The sequence below is a fragment of the Podarcis erhardii genome (genome assembly GCF_964252035.2).
Source record: "Podarcis erhardii genome assembly, chromosome: 13".
Lineage (NCBI taxonomy): Eukaryota > Metazoa > Chordata > Lepidosauria > Squamata > Lacertidae > Podarcis > Podarcis erhardii.
The window spans coordinates 16,419,321-16,437,773 of record NC_138502.1 but is presented as its reverse complement, the minus strand read 5'-3'; the positions used below and the strand labels follow the sequence as shown (position 1 = coordinate 16,437,773).

At 45.5% G+C, this 18,453-nt stretch overlaps 1 protein-coding gene across 3 annotated transcripts in view; it reads left to right on the top strand.

Annotated features, from left to right (window-relative positions):
• SHISA7 (shisa family member 7) overlaps positions 1–18,453 on the top strand; it is a 31,549-nt gene that overhangs the window by 8,748 nt on the left and 4,348 nt on the right. The window contains exons 1-4 of one of the 3 annotated variants that reach the window (XM_081836937.1): positions 4,538–4,847; positions 6,785–7,423; positions 9,223–9,377; positions 12,487–12,552. In XM_081836937.1, the coding sequence (XP_081693063.1) occupies positions 6,876–7,423; positions 9,223–9,377; positions 12,487–12,552 (769 nt within the window). In that variant the 5' untranslated portion in view covers positions 4,538–4,847; positions 6,785–6,875. Of the gene's footprint in view, positions 1–4,537; positions 4,848–5,945; positions 7,424–9,222; positions 9,378–12,486; positions 12,553–18,453 lie in introns of those variants that run through there. The other 2 variants (XM_081836936.1, XM_081836938.1) reach the window with 2 other exon arrangements.

Sequence of the window (18,453 nt, the reverse complement as noted above, 5' to 3'; positions counted from 1 at the left end):
CTCTCCAATTGCTCCACACCCTGCAGTTTATACAGCTCTATCATGCCCTTTCTGCCTTTACAGTGGTACCTCGGGTTAAGAACTTAATTCATTCTGGAGGTCTGTTCTTAACCTGAAACTGCTCTTAACCTGAGGTACCACTTTAGCTAATGGGGCCTCCCGCTGCCACCGCATGATTTCTGTTCTCATCCTGAAGCAAAGTTCTTAACCTGAGGTACTACCAGGTTAGCGGAGTCTGTAATCTGAAGGGTCTGCAACCTGAAGCGTCTGTAACCTGAGGTACCACTGTACCTAAGCAAAAAGCCCCAAATGTTTTAATTTTTCCTTTTGGTTACTCCAACCCCTTGATCATGTTGGTTGCCCTTTTCTGAGAGGATTTCTGTGAGCTCAGGCTGGCACAGGAGGACCTCCCAAACTGAAGCGCCTTTAGATCCCTGCTTAGAAATAAAACCACCTTTTCTATAACAGCTTTTGATTTTGGAGCTACTAATCAATGGCGTGGCTGTGTTTGGAATGCTGTGTACTTTTCTGCTCGCCTCATCTAAAAACGATATTGTGGTGCTAGAAAAGTGCCACCGAGATGATCAGGGATTTGGAGCAGCTTCTCTACCAGGAAAGGCTGTAGCTCTGTGACAGAGCATCAGCTTCGCATGCAGAGAGTCCGATCCCTGGTATCTCCAGGTTCAGATAGAGTTAAAGCATTCCCTCCACATGCACCATTACTCTCGTTACAGAGCTGCCTCGTAGTTTCTTGAGAAATAGGGCTGTTTGATGCATTTCCCCCTCAAACAAAACTTCACTCCAAAAGGCAAAACTTCAAAAGGTGCAGTGAAATAGCCATTGCGCATGCATGGATGACATAGCAGCTTTTTGGATGCAAGTTCAGGGGTGTGTGGGTAAACCAAACAGGTCATGTGCATCAGAGGAAGACATTGCCGCCCTCTCTCTGGCGTGTGCAGCAACGTGCAAATGCAACTAGAAATGGGGGGGAGGGAGGGAACACCCTTGCTGTGTTTGAAAACACCAGTGTGTTCGTAGTCTTAGTGTCTGGCGGTATTCTGGGTGCAGCGGAGGGGTGGGCGAGGGTCCCTTATCTCCACCCCCCACATAATGTAACGTATGCTGATGACCATTGAGGGATTTCCCAGCCCCATTAAATACCAGCTTCAGAGGAGCCAGGGAGGAAATTGTTAAATTCCCCACTCTGCACATCCTGCGGATCGCAGTAATTATCACCTCCAGCTCATCCTATTTACGTTTTTAAAAAAACAACCTGCATGTTAAATGCAAAGACATGTTGTGATGCGGATAATTACTATGGTGAGGGCATTTTACGTAGTGGCACGCTGGGTTTTGAAACAGACGTCCATGGCATTCCAAGGTGTTCCTCTTCCAGTCTCCACCCATGGGTTGATGCTGAATGTGCAGGTGGAAGTGCCACCAGCAGAATGCCTGCCAGTGGCAGCCCATGGAAGGCTTTAGAAGGGGGTGCTCTGGCAGGGAGGAACTGGGTCAGCCTGGGATCCACAAGGTCCCAAGCCAATCCTTCTGCCATCACATGAGAGCATCAGACTTGATCTCTGAGCCTGAGTGAGCTGCCATAGCCATTTGCCTCTCCCCATTCCCACTACCCAGCCTGCAGAGGTGCGCATGCGGCCATGGCCCTGCCATTTAACGAGCTATGTTAAACTGATTTTCATTTGTGTTTTGTGTTTCAGCTTTTTAATTAATTCTCTATAGCTTTTATTGTTTTATATGTAATATTGAACATTTGTGTGCTTGTTTTCTGCTTTTCCGGCTGCCCAAAGAACCAAGGCGATTATATAAATGCAGGAAATAAAGGAAAGAGCATTCGGCGTCACATCTAATTTGGCCCACAGGTGCCCAGTTCTCTTCGTCTTCCTGATGCTTCTTCCCATTTGGGCAGAACTTCTTTTTCTGCCACCTGTAGTGCTAACCATAACCTGTTGCCTGCTGGGCTCTTTTGAACTACAGTACTATAATATTTTGGTGGAAGAAGCAGCATTTGAGGGAGCTTTGGTAGAATGTTGCCTTGGAGGGATGCCCTCTGCTTCGAAGCACCACAAAGAAGGCTACCCAGCTTATTGCTTGAAGAGAGTGGTACTCCTTGTTCTCTGCTCAAATGTGAAAACAGATTATTGTGTAGGAGAGCAGAATCGTTAAGGCTAGCTTGAACATGGGAAAGAGGAAGCTAAAATAAAAATCCCTAGTAATTTAGTATGGTTCTGCTGGCTGAGCATGATTGGGATGAGGCCACTTCCCTTAGGCGACAGGTTTGGGGATGCCATTCAGTGGGGTACCTGCCATTAGGTGGAATTAGTTGGTGGTGGCTGAGGCAGTTGATTTTGATACCACAGAAGGAGAGAACATTTATAGCTATTTCATTTATTATTACTGTATATTTATTCCTCTGCAGCTGCTGTGTGTGAAATGTTAGGTCGGGCGCTGCGTGGTGCCTTAGTATTCATGTGCACATTTTCGCATGCATGTGCACTGGAGACGAAATGTATCCATTTGAAGACTGATGTCTGCAGGACGGCAAATCGGTCAACTCACGCAAACAGAACTTTAACCCACCATCTCTAAAATGCAAAAAGGGAGGACGGGACAGATTTATCAAGAACAGACAGCAGAAAATTGGAATGCTTCTTCATAAAGAGGGATAATTGGAACATGAGAATGCTGCTGGATCAGGCCAGTGGCCCATCTAGTCCAGCATCCTGTTCTCACACTGGCCAACCAGATGCCCATGGGAATCCCACAAACAGTACCTGAGGGCAACAGGCACCCCTCCTGCGTTTTCCATCAACTGGTATTCAGAGTCCTAGGGTTGCCATACGTCTGGAAATTCCTGGACGTATATGGAATACTGCAGTCAGCAGCAGTGCCTGGGCGAAAATCGTTAAAAATGTCCGGGAAAATCCAGACATATGTCGGCAGACATATGCCCATTTTCCATAAAGATAGCTCAAAAAAGCTCAATAACTTTTCTGTCTGGATTTTTTCACTGTTTGAAATATGGCAACCCTAATTCAGACACATGAAGGCAGAGTATAATAGCCATTGACAGGACAGGCCAAGCTCCAGGTTTTGGGGGCCCTGATCAAGCTGCCCTTGGTCCGTCCCCCCAGGACTTATTAGTTGGTGGGCAAAATGCCTGTGGCAGCGTTGTCTAGCTGAGATCTTCATCTTAATGATGGCTGCCAGCCTCTTTCCCAATCCACATTCATCGGGGTGATGCCGGCATAAGATGGTGGTTCCAGTGAGTTCAGTCGTATGCATGCCTCAGCCACCCTGTCCATCCCACCTGAGTCACATCAGCAGCGGTGGGGGCAGCAGTCCTGTGGGGATGGACTCTGCTGGGGTCCCAGAGCCCCAGCATTTGCCCAAGTATGACGCATTGCTGATGCTGGGCTTATGTGTGAAACGGCATGTAGTAAGGACTGGGGGGGCAGCAGCGGCTAGTGGGGGAGCTGTTGGGGAAAGGGAAATTTTTGCTCAATTCAGCACCAAACTGCTTTGCATTTTTCCCTTCCCCAGGCGGTAGCAAATTCCAAGGAGCCCTAATGGGGTCATTTGCTCTTGAATAAAAGAGAGAGCACCTGGAGACTTGGAGCCCTCACTGTAACAATTCCGTTTATTTACAGATGTAGAGACTGAACAGGCATTACGGGGGGCAGACCCAAGCACAGGGGCAGCTGGCAGTAGCCCTAAAGCAACCACGGCACCATGCCAAAGCCAGCTTCCTGTCTTAGCTTCTGATTTAAAACACCAACAACCTGTTTTTATTGTGGTCCAAGTGGAGCCTAGAGCCCTTTTTAGCTATACAGTATAGGGAGCTGCCCTAGAACAAGTCAGGCCTTCGCTCCATTACCTCTGTATTTCATGCTCTCCCCTCTGCCAACCTGGTATTCTCCAGATGTTTTGTACCACAACTCAACAGCTGTGGCGGCCAGGGATCATTTACTTTACTACTGCATGGAATTTGCACATCAAATTTATTTGATGCCTCGTGTTAATCCCACTAGCATACGCTATTCATTTACTTGATATTGGACTATATATTATTTCTGTTACATGAAGTTTTCATGTTTGTTTATTACTTCCGCCATATATAGCCTTCATATTGGTTGTTCAATTTCACTGAGACTTAGTTTTGTATTAGTTTTGATACACAGGTCTTCCATTGTTTATTGATGGTTATCTATAACTGTATTATGTAGGGAGGTTTGAGTCCACTGCCGTATACATGTTTTATCATCCATTTATCATTTTTGTCCTTTATTGCAGATAGGTAGCTGTGTTGGTCTGCCATAGTCAAAACAAAATAAAAAAATTCCTTCCAGTAGCACCTTAAAGACCAACTAAGTTAGTTCTTGGTATGAGCTTTCGTGTGCATGCACGTGTGTATCTGAAGAAGTGTGCATGCACACGAAAGCTCATACCAAGAACTAACTTAGTTGGTCTTTAAGGTGCTACTGGAAGGAATTTTTTTATTTTGTTTTGTCCTTTATTGGTTATTTTGTTTGTGTTATTGAGAGATCTCCTCTTTTACGGTTTACCAAGTCCTAGTCTGAAAACATCTGGTGAGGACGAGACCCTTCTCCAGGGCTTCTCCTCAGGCAGAGATTTTCACCAGCACCTGCCACCTGGAGACAGGAAAGAATGTGTTTGGCCATGAAACTGTGGTCCCTCCTGAGTGGCTTTTCGTACAGGCTCAGCTCCTCCCGAAACCAACATTCTTTCTCATCACAGCCCTCCGTGGCAGGGATTGCGAATCCTTTTCAGCCCAGGGGCTGCATTTCCTTCTGAACCGCTTGCCAGTGGTAGGTATAGCCAGAGGGAAAAGTGGATGGAACAATTCATATAAACTTTACTTTGTTGGGTAGCCTAGTTTCTACACATACTCAGCACACCGTTCTCTAGCCTCCATCCAGGCAAGCAGGAAGCACTTTCAGAATTCAAGGACACGTTTTAGGCAAAAATGAGGGTGCAGCTGGGGGTGGTGTGTGGATTAGGAAAAGCCTTGTGGGCCAGATAGAGAGGTCTGGAGGGCCACATCCCCCAGTGTTGATCTGTGTGATGAGATTCTGCATCTCTGCCTTTTTATGTGAATCTAGTAACGTTTCTCAGAATGCTAACTTGGATGCTTTGGGGTTCACTTTCTTTGGCTTCCAGGACCTCATGACTCTCTGTCCTATTATCATTGGCGCTGACACATCTCACAGTCCCTGACTCCTCTCTCACACACACTGGATTACGTGAATATTATGCTTGATTTATCTCTCTCTCTCTCAAACATAAGCTAGGAAACAATTATTAAGAATTCATCTCTCCAAATCAGTTTCATCTTTACTTTCAGTAAACCAGAGTACGTGCTGTTTTTAGGGGCTCGGAAGCAAAAAAGAGAGGGCTTTTGGAACTTTTCAATTGTAACAAAAATAAATAAAATACAACTGGGGGGTGAGGGATGGGCTAATCTGCTAATTTTGGTATCTCTCATGTTTGCAACCTTAAATTCAGTTCTCTACGTTCCAACATCAGTTTGCAATTTTATAAAAAGAAGTCCTCATGGAAATCCATCAGCTTCTTAGTGTGAATTTCTCATTTTATATGCATATCTAGACAGCAGTGGGTGAATACAATTTGGGAGATTATGCTTAAACACAAACACACTCAAGGAAGTGCAGCAGGCAGTTAATCCTTATTACATACACAGCTATCTATCTATTGATTGTTCAATTATGGTGCCATAGTTTCCATTTATTTCCTATATGGGAGCCCTTAAAGCTTCTGATCAAATTTTAATAAAGTGCCCATATTTTCATCCATCTTATGAAGTGGGCTCCAAGTCTACAAAACCTTATGCGATAATAAATTGGTTAGTCTTTAAGGTGCCACGAGACTCATGTTTTTTTCTGACTACAGTGTATATATGTATTATGTATAACTTATATAGGTATTGTTAGTGAGCTAGTTATCTCACTGACATTATATTTGGATTATCAGAGAGTTTCTTTAGTCTTTTTAGTGATGTTGTTATTATATTCTCTCTCTCTCTCTTTCTGTGTGTGTGTGTGTGTGCCAAAATGTTGCCAAAATTTTGAACTCTAGTTCAAAATAAAATTGTATTAATTAAAAAAAGAAATTAAGCCAAACATGATGCATAGTTAAATCATGAAATTCACTGCTGCAATAGTACTATTTATCTTTATTATTTACATTTTTAGTTGCCTATTAACCTAGTCCTCTAGGCAACAATTTATGCCTACAAAAACTAGAGGACAAGTCAAAACAGGTATGTTGCAGCATCGCCACATGAAAAATACAAACACATAAAAGGGGCTTCTCAAATCCCACTTGGGTAAAAATAGATTTAAAATATGCCTGAATCCATCCTTCAAAACACTGGCAGTCTGTAGAGCTCTTAGAAAAGAGCATTACACAGCTTAATGCTCACCATGGAAAAGCCATGAGCTAAGATAGTTTTTAGACAAATTCATGATGGATAGCTCTATCAGCAGCTATTAGTTATGAGAGCCAGATGGAACCTCCATGGCCAAGCAGTGTATTTCTGAATCTCAGATGCCCGTGGTGGTGGTGGGGGATATAACTATCCAGCAGGGATGAGAGTGTTGCCTTCACATTCTTCCTGGGAAGCATCTGCTTGGCTACTGTGAGAAACAGGAACAGATGGGACCTCTTGTCTGATGCAGCAGGGCTTCTTTTCGTGTTCTAACAATCTCGTTTGCATCTTTTGCAGTGTTTCTTCCTGGATCTCTTTTATAAGCTTTTTTTTAAAAAAATATATCTGAACCCCAACGTTGGAGCTCCTCGGCACTCTCCCACCCACCATGTACCAGTTGCTGACAGTAATGCTGTACGCAGCCCTGGAAGCCCTGGGGGGACGCACCGCTCTGGCCGTCATCCAGGCCCAACATCACACAAACCAGAGCTGGGGCCTGCCCAACTTCCTGGCCCACCTGAAGCGCTTGACGTCATCCAGCAGCAACGCAACCACCGGCACAAGCCGGGTGCGGCCCTCGGAGACCTGCCAAGGCTACTACGATGTCATGGGGCAGTACGACGCGGCGTTCAACTGCACCACGGGGGGCTACCGCTTCTGCTGCGGCACGTGCCAGTATCGCTTCTGCTGTGAGGACCGGTCCAGGAGGCTGGAGCAAGGGAAGTGCCGCGACAGCCCGCAGTGGTTTGCCACCACCGTTGCCGGCACAGCCACCAACGGGCCTGATGTGCCAAACGGAAGCAAGCAGACGGGCAACAGCACCGTGTACGTGATCTGTGGGGTCATCAGCTTCACCTTAGCCGTGGGAGTCGGGCTCAAATTCTTCTTCAGCAAAGCCTCAAGGAGACCGCATGGAAGGGAGCTCAACGTGCCCAGGTAAAAAAGGCAGGCTGCAAGGTGGGGTCAAAAGTTGTTCTTCAGCCCTGTGGCGAGAACCTGGCAGCATTTCAGCTGGCAGTGGGGCTCAGAGCTGGACTGGGATTCTGTCCCCAGAATGGCTCCAGATTGGAATTCTGTGTGTCCTCGGAATTTTTGTAACAATTACTGTTCTAACACAGCTGTAACATTCTATTGATAGACCAATTTGATTTAAAGCTTTATGTTCATGACCTTTTCATTGTTTTTGCAAAATCATGAATTACCTCCCAAAAGTCCGTTCCTTTTGCAAATTCACACTCAACAAACAAAATAGGTGGGTGCCTTAATTGCTCTTGCCCCATAGTAGAATGCCTGCTGTAAATCCTACCAGAAACACCATCTCTCTCTCTCTCTCTCTCTCTCTCTCTCTCTCTCTCTCTCTCCTCTCTCTCTCTGGGATCAATGTCTTCAATTCCTGTGGCGTCTGTCCCTTTCACCACCAGCTGTCTCTCTCTCTTGCCTAAGCAGAGAGAACTCTTGGACTGGTAGTTCTTTAGAGGATGTTGTCTAGGGAAGAACAAACCTCTCTGATGAACTACAAGTCCTAATTTAACTGTACAAACACATATCCTCTGTTCTAGAGAAGGACCTGGGCCAGTAACTCGCTGTGCTCTAACACTGCATTGGACTGAAAAGGGATTGCAAATAAAACTCCGTATCAGAATGCCGCTACACAAATCTATGGTGAGGCCACACTTGAAAAATTGTGCTTAGAGGGCATTGTAGAACTAGAAAAGGCATGAGTTTCGTTACACAATAATAATTTAAAAAGAATCAATTTTTTAAAAAAAGGAATAAAAGAACCTGGAGTCATCAAATGAAGCTCAGAAGATTCACAACAGATAAGAGGAAGTACTTCATATAGCACACAGTTAAACAATGGGGTTTGCTAAGTGATGCAGTAATGGCCCCCAATTTGGTTGGCTTTAAAAGGGGTTTTGGCATGCGGGTGGCACTGTGGTCTAAACCACTGAGCCTAAGGCTTGCCGATCAGAAGGTCGGCAGTTCGAATCCCCGCGACAGGGTGAGCTCCCGTTGCTCGGTCCCAGCTCCTGCCAACCTAGCAGTTCAAAAGCACGTCAAAGTGCAAGTAGATAAATAGGTACCACTCCGGCAGGAAGGTAAACAGCGTTTCCATGCCCTGCTCTGGTTTCACCAGAAGTGGCTTAGTCATGCTGGCCACATGACCCAGAAAAACTTTCTGCGGACAAGCATCGGCTCCCTCGGCCAGTAAAGCAAGATGAGCACCACAACCCAAGAGTCGTTCGCGACTGGACTTAACTGTCAGGGGTCCTTTACCTTTTAAAAGGAGTTTAGACATGTTTATGGAAAGCTGTCAATGGCTGTTAGCCACGATGGCTCTGTAATACCTTGAGTATCAGATGCAGTATGCCTCTGAACACCAGTTGCACAAGCGGGGAGAGCTCGCTTGCACCTCCGCCAGCACCTGGGGCAGAGTTTTTTTGCCACAAGGACAAGCAAGTGAAGTTGGATAAACCTTCACTGAATCATGCTATACTGTAAAGATACTAAGGTGGGATGATAGCTCAGTTGGTAAAGCATGAGACTTGGGGTTGTGGGTTCGAGCCCCGTGTTGGGCAAAAAGATTCCTGCATTGCAGGGGGTTGGACTTGATGGTCCTTGTGGTCCCTTCCAACTCTACAATTCTATGATTATATGAATGAAGTGCCTCAATCCAGCCCAAACACGTGCCTTGTTGTCCCTTTCACTAACACTTCCTTTCTTTTCCTGGCCAGGGCACTGGTTGACATTCTCAGGCATCAAGCAGGCAGCAGCTCGTGCTCTGAACGCAACAACAGCCTTGTCATTAACTCAAACTTCCAAGACAACGGTTCAGCTCGTCCCCCGAAGAACCTGTACAACACAGTGAAACCATCCAAAAGCAGCCATGGTAAGAGAGGCAGTGAACTGCAGGCAGCCTGACAAGGCGAGTGATGGTTTAAGATTGCTAAATCCTGGATCAGCTACCAACCTTCCCCAACAGCTTGATCTGCATAATTTTTTATTAGAATTCGAGGAAGGATTTATTTAATATCATCCATCCTAATCAACACTGTCCCCATCTCCGAAAAAGCTTCACCCTGATTGAGTTGCTGTTAAAAGCACAAGTACAGGCCAGGATCTGTGTTTCTTTCTTTCTGGTCACTTGGCAACCTAAGTGGCGCATGGGGCTCAATTGCCGGGAGGGTGACTGTGCTAAAGGAAAGTGAGGGTCTCCATGGGGGGTGCCATGGGGAGCAAAAGAGATGGTTCTCTTGGACTGTATAACCAGGTACTTGACCTCCAACCCCTTCTGATGGCAGCATCATGGCTTAAAAGAGATAATAGGCCAATACCTTGGCTTAATCCAGGCATAGGCAAACTCGGCCCTCCAGATGTTTTGGGACTACATCTCCCATCATACCTAGCTAACAGGACCAGTGGTCAGGGATGATGGGAACTGTAGTTCCAAAACATCTGGAGGGCCGAGTTTGCCAATGCCTGGCTTAATCAATACTGTGTGAGTGCACTGAATATCTAAGTGAGATTATTTGGTTGTAACACCAAAACTATGCTTTGTAGAATCCCAACCAAGGCTTTGTTATACTGCATGAACCAGCGCTTTTCAACAAATCATGGTTTGTGAGTGGCAGCCAGATCAGAACCTGAAATCACAAGTTTGCAAACAGGTGTCACATCTGAATCAATGACCATGGTTACGTTGTTCCACTCTCAGAGGCTTCAGTGTGGGATAGCATCCAGAAATATCGAGGAAAGTGGAGGAGGGAAGGGAATTGCATCAACTATGGTAAATCTTGGAACACCAATTATGGTTTGGAGTCTCAGCTAATGTTAGCACAAACCATGGTTTCATGATAACGTGTGTGCCAACCCCCATGAAGAATCACTTGGGAACTCCCCTTCTCAGTTCTCTGAAGCAAGGAACGCCATATAAATGTAACAAAAAAATGTCCTCCCAAGCCAGCAAAACTGGGATCAAGAACAGGGCACCTTTAAAAGAGATGAAGGCCTCACACCCCATTTTCTAACAGCAGCCTGAGCTGGCCTCTCCATGGACCCCAGGAATCTTCCTGTAATCTATCCCCTATTTTCTTTGTGATCTACTTCTAGCCCCTTCTCTTACTATTTTTGTTGGAATATGTTAACTCCTGCTCTTTGGAGTGTGTGTGTGTGTGTGTGTGTGTGTGTGTTCTCAGCAGGAATTAAGCTGCAAAAGCTTGTGGGGAAACAGCCTGTTTGCCATAGCAACTGGTTCTAGCTGTCTGGCTGTCTTTGTGTCGGCTTGAAGATTAATATTAGGGTTGTGGGGGGAGGGCCTTATTGAGACATGAACTGTTTTCTTTCCAGGTAGAAAGAAAAGCCTTCAAGTGCTCAGGAGGCGCTTTTGCAGTTTCCCTCTTCCCTGCTAAATGCTCCATTCTCTCCCAGGAGCCCAGACACACCTGGCCTCAGTTATTGGTTTTAGTAGCAAACTCAGGGGTGGTGAGTGCCAACGAGGTTGTAGGCAAAGCCAGGGCCACTGGCAAACAAGGGTGGGGGGTCAGCATGCTGGGGAGGGACCTCAAGGTTTGCAGAAGTACAAAAAATATTTTGGGGGTGGGGAGCCCAAAGGCTGCACTTCCACTGCCTTCAACAAGGGGTAGTGAGAAAAGCGCAATGTCCTGTGTGGAAGGTATGGCTGGCTGGAACCTGAAACAACACAACTCCTTTTAGGAGGGAGGGTACACTGCAACATTTTGCTGCAGACCCCACTTGCCGTAGTAACAATGTAGTACTATCTTAATTGAGAGCCAGAGTGTGTCGGACTTTGACTGATTCAAATCCCAGCTCAACCTTGAAGCTCACTCACCTTTGGTCAACCATACTCTCCCAGCCTCACCTATTGCCAAGGGTGGAAGTTGTAAGCCTTACAGATGGCATGGGTCCTCCTTCCATGGCACCTTCATGCCTAGATCCTCAAATGGCTGTAGAAACAGAGGGAAGGGGTTTGGCAGTCCCCAGATCCGTCTCCTAAATTTATTGGGCTCCAATGCCAGAATCCAGGCTGTCCTCTTCAACCTCTCCCTCCCTCCCAACCCTCAAATAAAGCATGGTAGCCTTGCAAGATCACCTTTGCTTCTTTCACTAGAGACCTAAGGTCCACCAGATACAAGAAACATGCTGAGGATTAAGGAACAGGGTGCCTCTGAGCACATCACTCAGTCCCAGGAATCTATTATCGGTATCGGGAAGACCAACCGTTCCACAGAAAAATCCACTCTTGGTTTTCCCCCAAGCATTCTTTTTTAGTAGCTTAATTGGAAGGGTTTTCTCTTTTCTCTTCTCTTTTAGTAGCTTAATTGGAAGGGTTTTTTAAAAAAGGTTTCTTGCTATTATTTGTCAACTGGGAGTCAGAGAGCCCTTCCTAAACTCCCGCAAAACCTCCAGTAGATCCTGATCTACCTTCTGCTCTGCCTTGCTCTAGTTGCCCCCTTGCGCACATAGCAGGTGGGGAGAATGCTGTTGCAGTCAGGTTCAGCTGGGAAGAGGGCAGTTGCAGTTGGGTTCTGCTTTTGGGCTTCCCATAGGCACCTTTGAGAACAGGAGGCTGGACTAGAGGGGACTTTCACCTGAACATAAGCAGGGCCCTTCTTACGTTCAATATAAGCATGCATCATTCATCCCTTTCAAATGATGGTGTGATCAGTTTACATGCCTAGTTCTGATCACAAGCCCAGCCTGCACTGATATTCTCCCAGCCCAAACCCGGTTGTGAAATTTCCCAGCTACAAATAAATAAACTAGCTAATGTTAATGCAGCCACACTGGACCTGCAGACCAACGTTGCCAGAATTGTTTGCAAGTTCGGAGCGGACATTTTTAGTCTGTGTTGGGTGACCTCTAGTGGCTGCTCGAGGCAGATAAGAATGATCTCCAGCATTAGCAGGTGAAAGTTGTTAACATGGTCCGCTCCACCACATACACACACTTCTTTCTCTTGCTTTGTTTTTGCCTTGCAGATAACATGCATCATAATTACATCCACCTGAACGTCAACAGCCCCAAGCATCACACGGCCACTCTGGGTAAGTGGTGGGAGCAGCTAGGCAGATGTCACTAGGCAGAGTGACATCTTAGCAACTTGCTGATTCTCTATTGACTTACATATTTGTTTAAATTAAAAATAATAATGATGGTGGACTGCTTTTTGGATAAAAAACCCTCCTGCCCCCGAAGTGGCATGCAACAATTTCTAAACCCTGAACATTACACTTTTGAGCACCATAAAACAGAGAGACAGGAGGCATACAGCATAAGATCAACAAAGCTAATCAGGGAAGCAAACCAACTTTAGTTGGAAGCTCATTGAAACAGGATAGCCTTTACTGCTTTCCCATAAACTGGCAGGCAGGGGGGCTAAAGAGACCTTCCAACAAGGGAGGATGTTCTGGAGTGAATCTGGGTGCCCTACTAGAGAGGGACCATTGTTCAGGAGTAGAATATGCAAAGTGCATGTTCCACCCCTGACCAATGGTCCCTCTCCAGTGCAGAAGGACCCAGGTTAAAAAAGAATCAGGTAGCAGGTTATGTGAAGGGCCAAGGATGGGGAACTTGTGTGTCTTCCAGATGTTGTTGGACTCCAACTCCCAGTCAGCGGCAATGGATAATGGGAGTTGTAGTCCAGCAACATGGGCACCCTGCTTCCCCATCCCTGTGCTTTCTAGGTCATATGTACACCTTATATTTAAATAACTCTTACACTACTGTAACAGTCTTGGATTCCCGCAAATAATCATGAGAACTGTAGTTTATTCCTCAGCCACAGAGCTGCAATCCACAGCGCCCTTAACAAACTACAGCTCCCGTGATTCTGAGAAGTGGTATAAGAGTGTTTTAAAGGTAAGGTGTGGCTGTGAAAGAGAGCTGTCTTCAGTCAGAGTAGCCAATACTGGGCTATGTGATGGATCAATAGTTTAACCTTATATAAGATAGCTTCCTGACAGGACTGGGTGCAGGTCTGAGAGGGCCCTGAGTGCCCTCTGGTAGGCCCTATCCTCTGTTGGTTGGTTTACCTGGAGGAGGGCAGCAGTGGTCTGAGAAGTACCAGGTAGCTGTGTCTAGCCGCCATTTTTATTATGAACAATGCCCCCAATTAAGTGTCACTCTACAGCATTGTGGGAAATTTAAAAGGCAGCTAGACTCAAACACCTGGCATTGCCAGGCCATGAAAAAATACATTTTAAAGGGGTTCAGGGCAGGTATTAGCAGTGGACCCTGCTGCGGTGCTGTTGCCTTGGTAGCTGCCCCAGGATATTGACGCCAGACCTGCTTTCTGTGTTGCACAGCTGAGAAGGCCCTGTCTCATATACACATATGAGTCTTCCTGGATGATCTCAGTGGGGGAATCAAAAGCATGGTGTGAAGGGGGGGAGGGCTCATATCTGAGGGCTGTGTAGGCAGATTGCCAAACATGTCGTCCACCTGTTTGGAACTGCCAGCACTCATTGTTAGGGAGCCTAAGTTGTGGTGACTGCAGGTCTTGCAATATGCTGGTTTTTTATCTGGGAAGGGGGGAGGCTGCAGACCACGTGCAGAGTCTGCAACAGTCAAACGTCAGGTCCATCCTTCCTCCTGCTTTCCATTAACTTAAAGCCCACAGGGTAATTCCAGCAGTCAGGGCAGCAGGGAGAGTGCTCTGGTCACTTCAAAACGAGCTGTTTAATTCAGCCTGATTTGTTTGCGGAAATGTTAGACGATGTTGGTTAACTTATGAGGATTCGGTCTGATTTGCTTGTGGGGAGATTGCGTCAAGCAAGTGTTATCTTGCACTTTCTTCTGCCTTTTCCTGCCACTTTCCTTATTGCAAAAAGCCTGATCCTTTGGGGAAGTGGGTTTTTTTCACAAGAATGCCAAATCAGCTTTAACTGCGCAACCTGAATTTACCGGGAGGTGATTCAATCCCACCTGAAAACTGTGACAGTCTGGAAGTGGCCTCTGTCCTTTGGGTGTTACAAAATCCAGTGGTGCCCCAAGTTCCAAACTGAGTAAGTTTATTAAAGAAGATTATAAAGGGAAACGAGCAGACAGGCAGTGAGTATATAAAATAAAATAAAACAGCTTACTTGTCTACCTAAATATGTATTGAGCAGGATGATATTTCAAGCTGACTTACTTAAGGTGCTTCCACATCTGTCCATCATCACCCTGTCCTGTCCATTCAGACTTCTCAGAGTGTCCTCATGATGTTGTCCAACATTTGCACTTACCTTGGGATTTTTCCCAACTACTTAAAGTTAAACTACTTTGAGCTGCTTAATTTCCTGCCACAGAAAATCCAGTATGTGAGAAAATGGGCATGCTTCCTCCATGCGGATAATCTGGCATACACAAAGCAACACGTAGGCTAATAGTATTCTAACAATATTTATATAACAGTATAACTGTTTCTTAATTCACAATCAGAAAACATACAGTATGTACATGGAGTCACGAACTAATAAGAGTCAAGTAGATATTCCATGAAAAGAAATGATCAGATTAGTATTTGGCCGTAAAGAATCACTGAATATTGAGGCTAAACGCCTTCCAGAGTTAATATCCTATACAAAATTTTGATGAGCGTGAGCTGGAGCGAGATGGTGCTATAAGCACAGCAACACAGAAGAATGATGGTAGGTGCTCCAAACACAGGAACAGGGTGCTCTAAACAAAGCAACAGCAACAGAACAGTCCTTCCAGGATAATAGAATGTTTCTATAAAAGTTCTTCATCCGCTGGCAATAATAAAAAATAAAATCCATTACAATAAAATACAGTGATTGAAATGACATACCTGCGCATTCTATAATGGGTTGTGATACAATAACAGATACATCACCAAGTCAAATGTCCACAAAGGTACACCAAATAACCGTGGATCAGCTGTCACTCAAAAGTGTAGTAAGCTGATACTGTTGGCTAAAACCTAGTAGCATTGTGAAGGCCACTAGCAGGTGCATTGAATTACACAGAATTATGTAGAATTTAAAGGTACAGCATCCAATATATAGCAAGGAGAATACAAACAACAGCCATCTTAACAAGAAACTTAAACAGAACAATTAAAGTCTAATTCAGTATTTAATCCCCCAGGGTGCAGGAGTGGAGGAAGGGGTGTGTGGGCCACCCCAGGTGTCACCATTGAGGGAGGTGACAAAATGCCGGGTGGCACTCACCATGGGGCCTGCAGCGTGCCCAAGCCACACATCCCTCCTGGGAGAGACACGGTGGCTTGGGTGCACGCAGGGTCCACGCTGCCCAAATAGTCCGCCCACTTCCTCCCCTTCAGCTGTTTTTAAATCAGGAGGGCTGACATTACAGTTGTCCACTTAAAGTGGCCACCTGAAGAAGCCTCAGTTGATCCTGTACTCATTCTATTGCTTTTCCAGTAATGCTACTGGGGTTATGGGACATCCCATAACCATTCTGGGATTCTGTGCCATGTTCACCTGATCTGGAACTCAGATCGGATAAATGGGATTTTATCAGATGTGTCTCCCGCTTCACGTAGGTCATCCTTGCAGTTTCCTGGGAAAACAATAACAAAATCTATGGCTGCATTTAAGATGAGGTTTGAATCTTGTGTATCAGAGGAAAGTGGTTTACAAAAATGTAAATAACATCACACTAAAATGCTAGTGGGTTCTCATTAAGACAAAACTACAAACTGACATGGAAATGTGGATAACTGAATTTAAATTGGGGGGGGGGGAATAAAACGGATGGATTTGCCCATCTCTAGAGACAACACAGAAGGCAGAATTGAGTTGGGAACAGAGTGGGAGAGGATGGCCGGGTGGAATCGCCCCCCTCTCTCTTTCCAGCACAGTAGACAGGGGAGAGGAGAGGAATGAAGGGAGAGAGGAGAATGTCAGTTTCATCTCAGGACTGCTGATCCTGGCAGCCACTGTGCTTTGGCAGATGGAAGTGAATCTGCTCAGTGCTTAGCCAAGTGCGGAGGCAGGAGATTTCCCAGGCAGGCTCCCCGTCTCCCAAGCCTCCTTTGCTTTGCTACGGTCAGGACACCGCTTGACTTTTCACACAGAATCCAGCCCTGCATGGTTCGTATGAAGCTGCTGATAGGTTTTTAAAATCAAATTGTCAGCTTAAAGTTTATATGTATTTAGCAGAGTGGAGGGGTGGGGAGCTTGGAAGCTGGAGCTAACCCACCACCCGTCATCTGTTTTATTTGTACATCACTGCCATGGTTTAGAAGGCTAAAATAAAATAAGACAGGACTCCGATTGGTACAGAGAAAAGGTTCTTTTCTTTTTGTATCCACAAAGATGGCTTTTGATTCTAAGTCTACAACATGAGAGACAGTTTCATGGCTGCCCCGTGCAGAAGGAGAGCAAAGAGAGATAGAAGCATGCAGAAGGAAGGGTTATAATAATAATAATTTATTATTTATGCCCCACCCATCTGGCTGGGTTTCTCCAGCCACTCTGGGCGGCTTCCAACAAAACACTAAAATACAATAACCTATTAAACATTAAAAGCTTCCCTAAACAGGGCTGCCTTTAGATGTCTTCTAAATGTTTTTGCAGCTTAGGTTTCAGTGGGAAACCACAAAGTGTAGTTGCCCTATCATCTGTTAGACTCAACACTGCCCTCTACTGACTGGAGGAATGCAAGGTTGCTCATACCCAATACCTGCCTTATACCGAGTCATGTGCCTCAGTGAGACAAGTGCAAGTAGCTTGGCCATAATAGGCGTATATTTAGTGCAAAACAGCTTAAGAGTATTTTTTTTTTATTGTTACTGAGGCATTATTTTGTGTTTTACAAATTATTTAGCTATGACAATAATGGAGGATAAATAACAAAAGAACAAGCAATTCTTCATGCGGAAAAGAGTAAACGAGTTAGTAGAGAACCTGCTGTGAGGAAAGAGGAAATTGCCAATTAAGACCAGTTAATAATGCTACAGCCGGGAGGGAAATCAACTCATGGAAAAGCAGAATACCTCCTTAATAGGAGAGGGGTGTCTAACAAAACAACCTGTGGTGGACTCCCATCCATGTCAGTGGTCCCAACCCTCTGCTCACTCACCCACCCACTTGCTCCCCTTGTTGTGGTTTGGCCCTGAGAGAGGGACTGAGGCAAGGAAATAATCACATATCATTTTCACGTTCCAACAATGCTCTAGGGCAGTGGTTCCCAATTAGCTAAGTATTGCAAACTCCTTGTTTTTCAAAAGCCAAGCCATGGACTTTTGATAATTTTGATGTCTCTATGGTAGTTACTGTTATGTGAATGGTGCCATGGGCCCCCTGGGTGGGTCACGTGGACTCCCAATTGGGAACCACTGCACTAGGGCACTGTGGAAAAACCAAAATGGTGGGCAGCTTCCCAGCCACTTGCCTCCATGGCAACACTGAAGAGCCCTGCCAGGACACGTGGACCCCAGCAACTGGCAGCCCCAACACATATCCATCACATTTTGCAAGCCCACACTGGAAAGACTGGTGCTGCAATTATGTTTTAGTTGGAAAAAGCCACTCTGAGGGTGAGGGAAGAAAGAGCAAGGTCAGCTGCTCTTGGTTGTCTTGGTGTTCCACTTGCAGCTGACTTGATTGTAATCAGGAGAGGAAATGCCAAGGTCTTCTTGGTGGATGAGGTTGTCATGGAGGATAAGGCAATTGGTGGCTACTAATCCTGATGGATATGCTGTACCTGCCCTGTTGAAGGTTATATGCCTCTGAATATCGGTTGCTGGAAACCACAGGAGGGAAGAGTGCTGTTGTGCTCAAATTCTGCTTTTAAGCTCCCCATAGGCACCTGGTTAGATGGGCTACTGGCCTCATCCAGCAGGGCTCCCCTTGTGTGTGGTTTTTTTAATTTTTACTTATAATTTTCATTATTACCATTTCCAAAATCACATTCAAGTACAAATTTCCACCGTTAATATCTTTCTTTTAATAAAAACATGCAGTGACTTCCCTTCT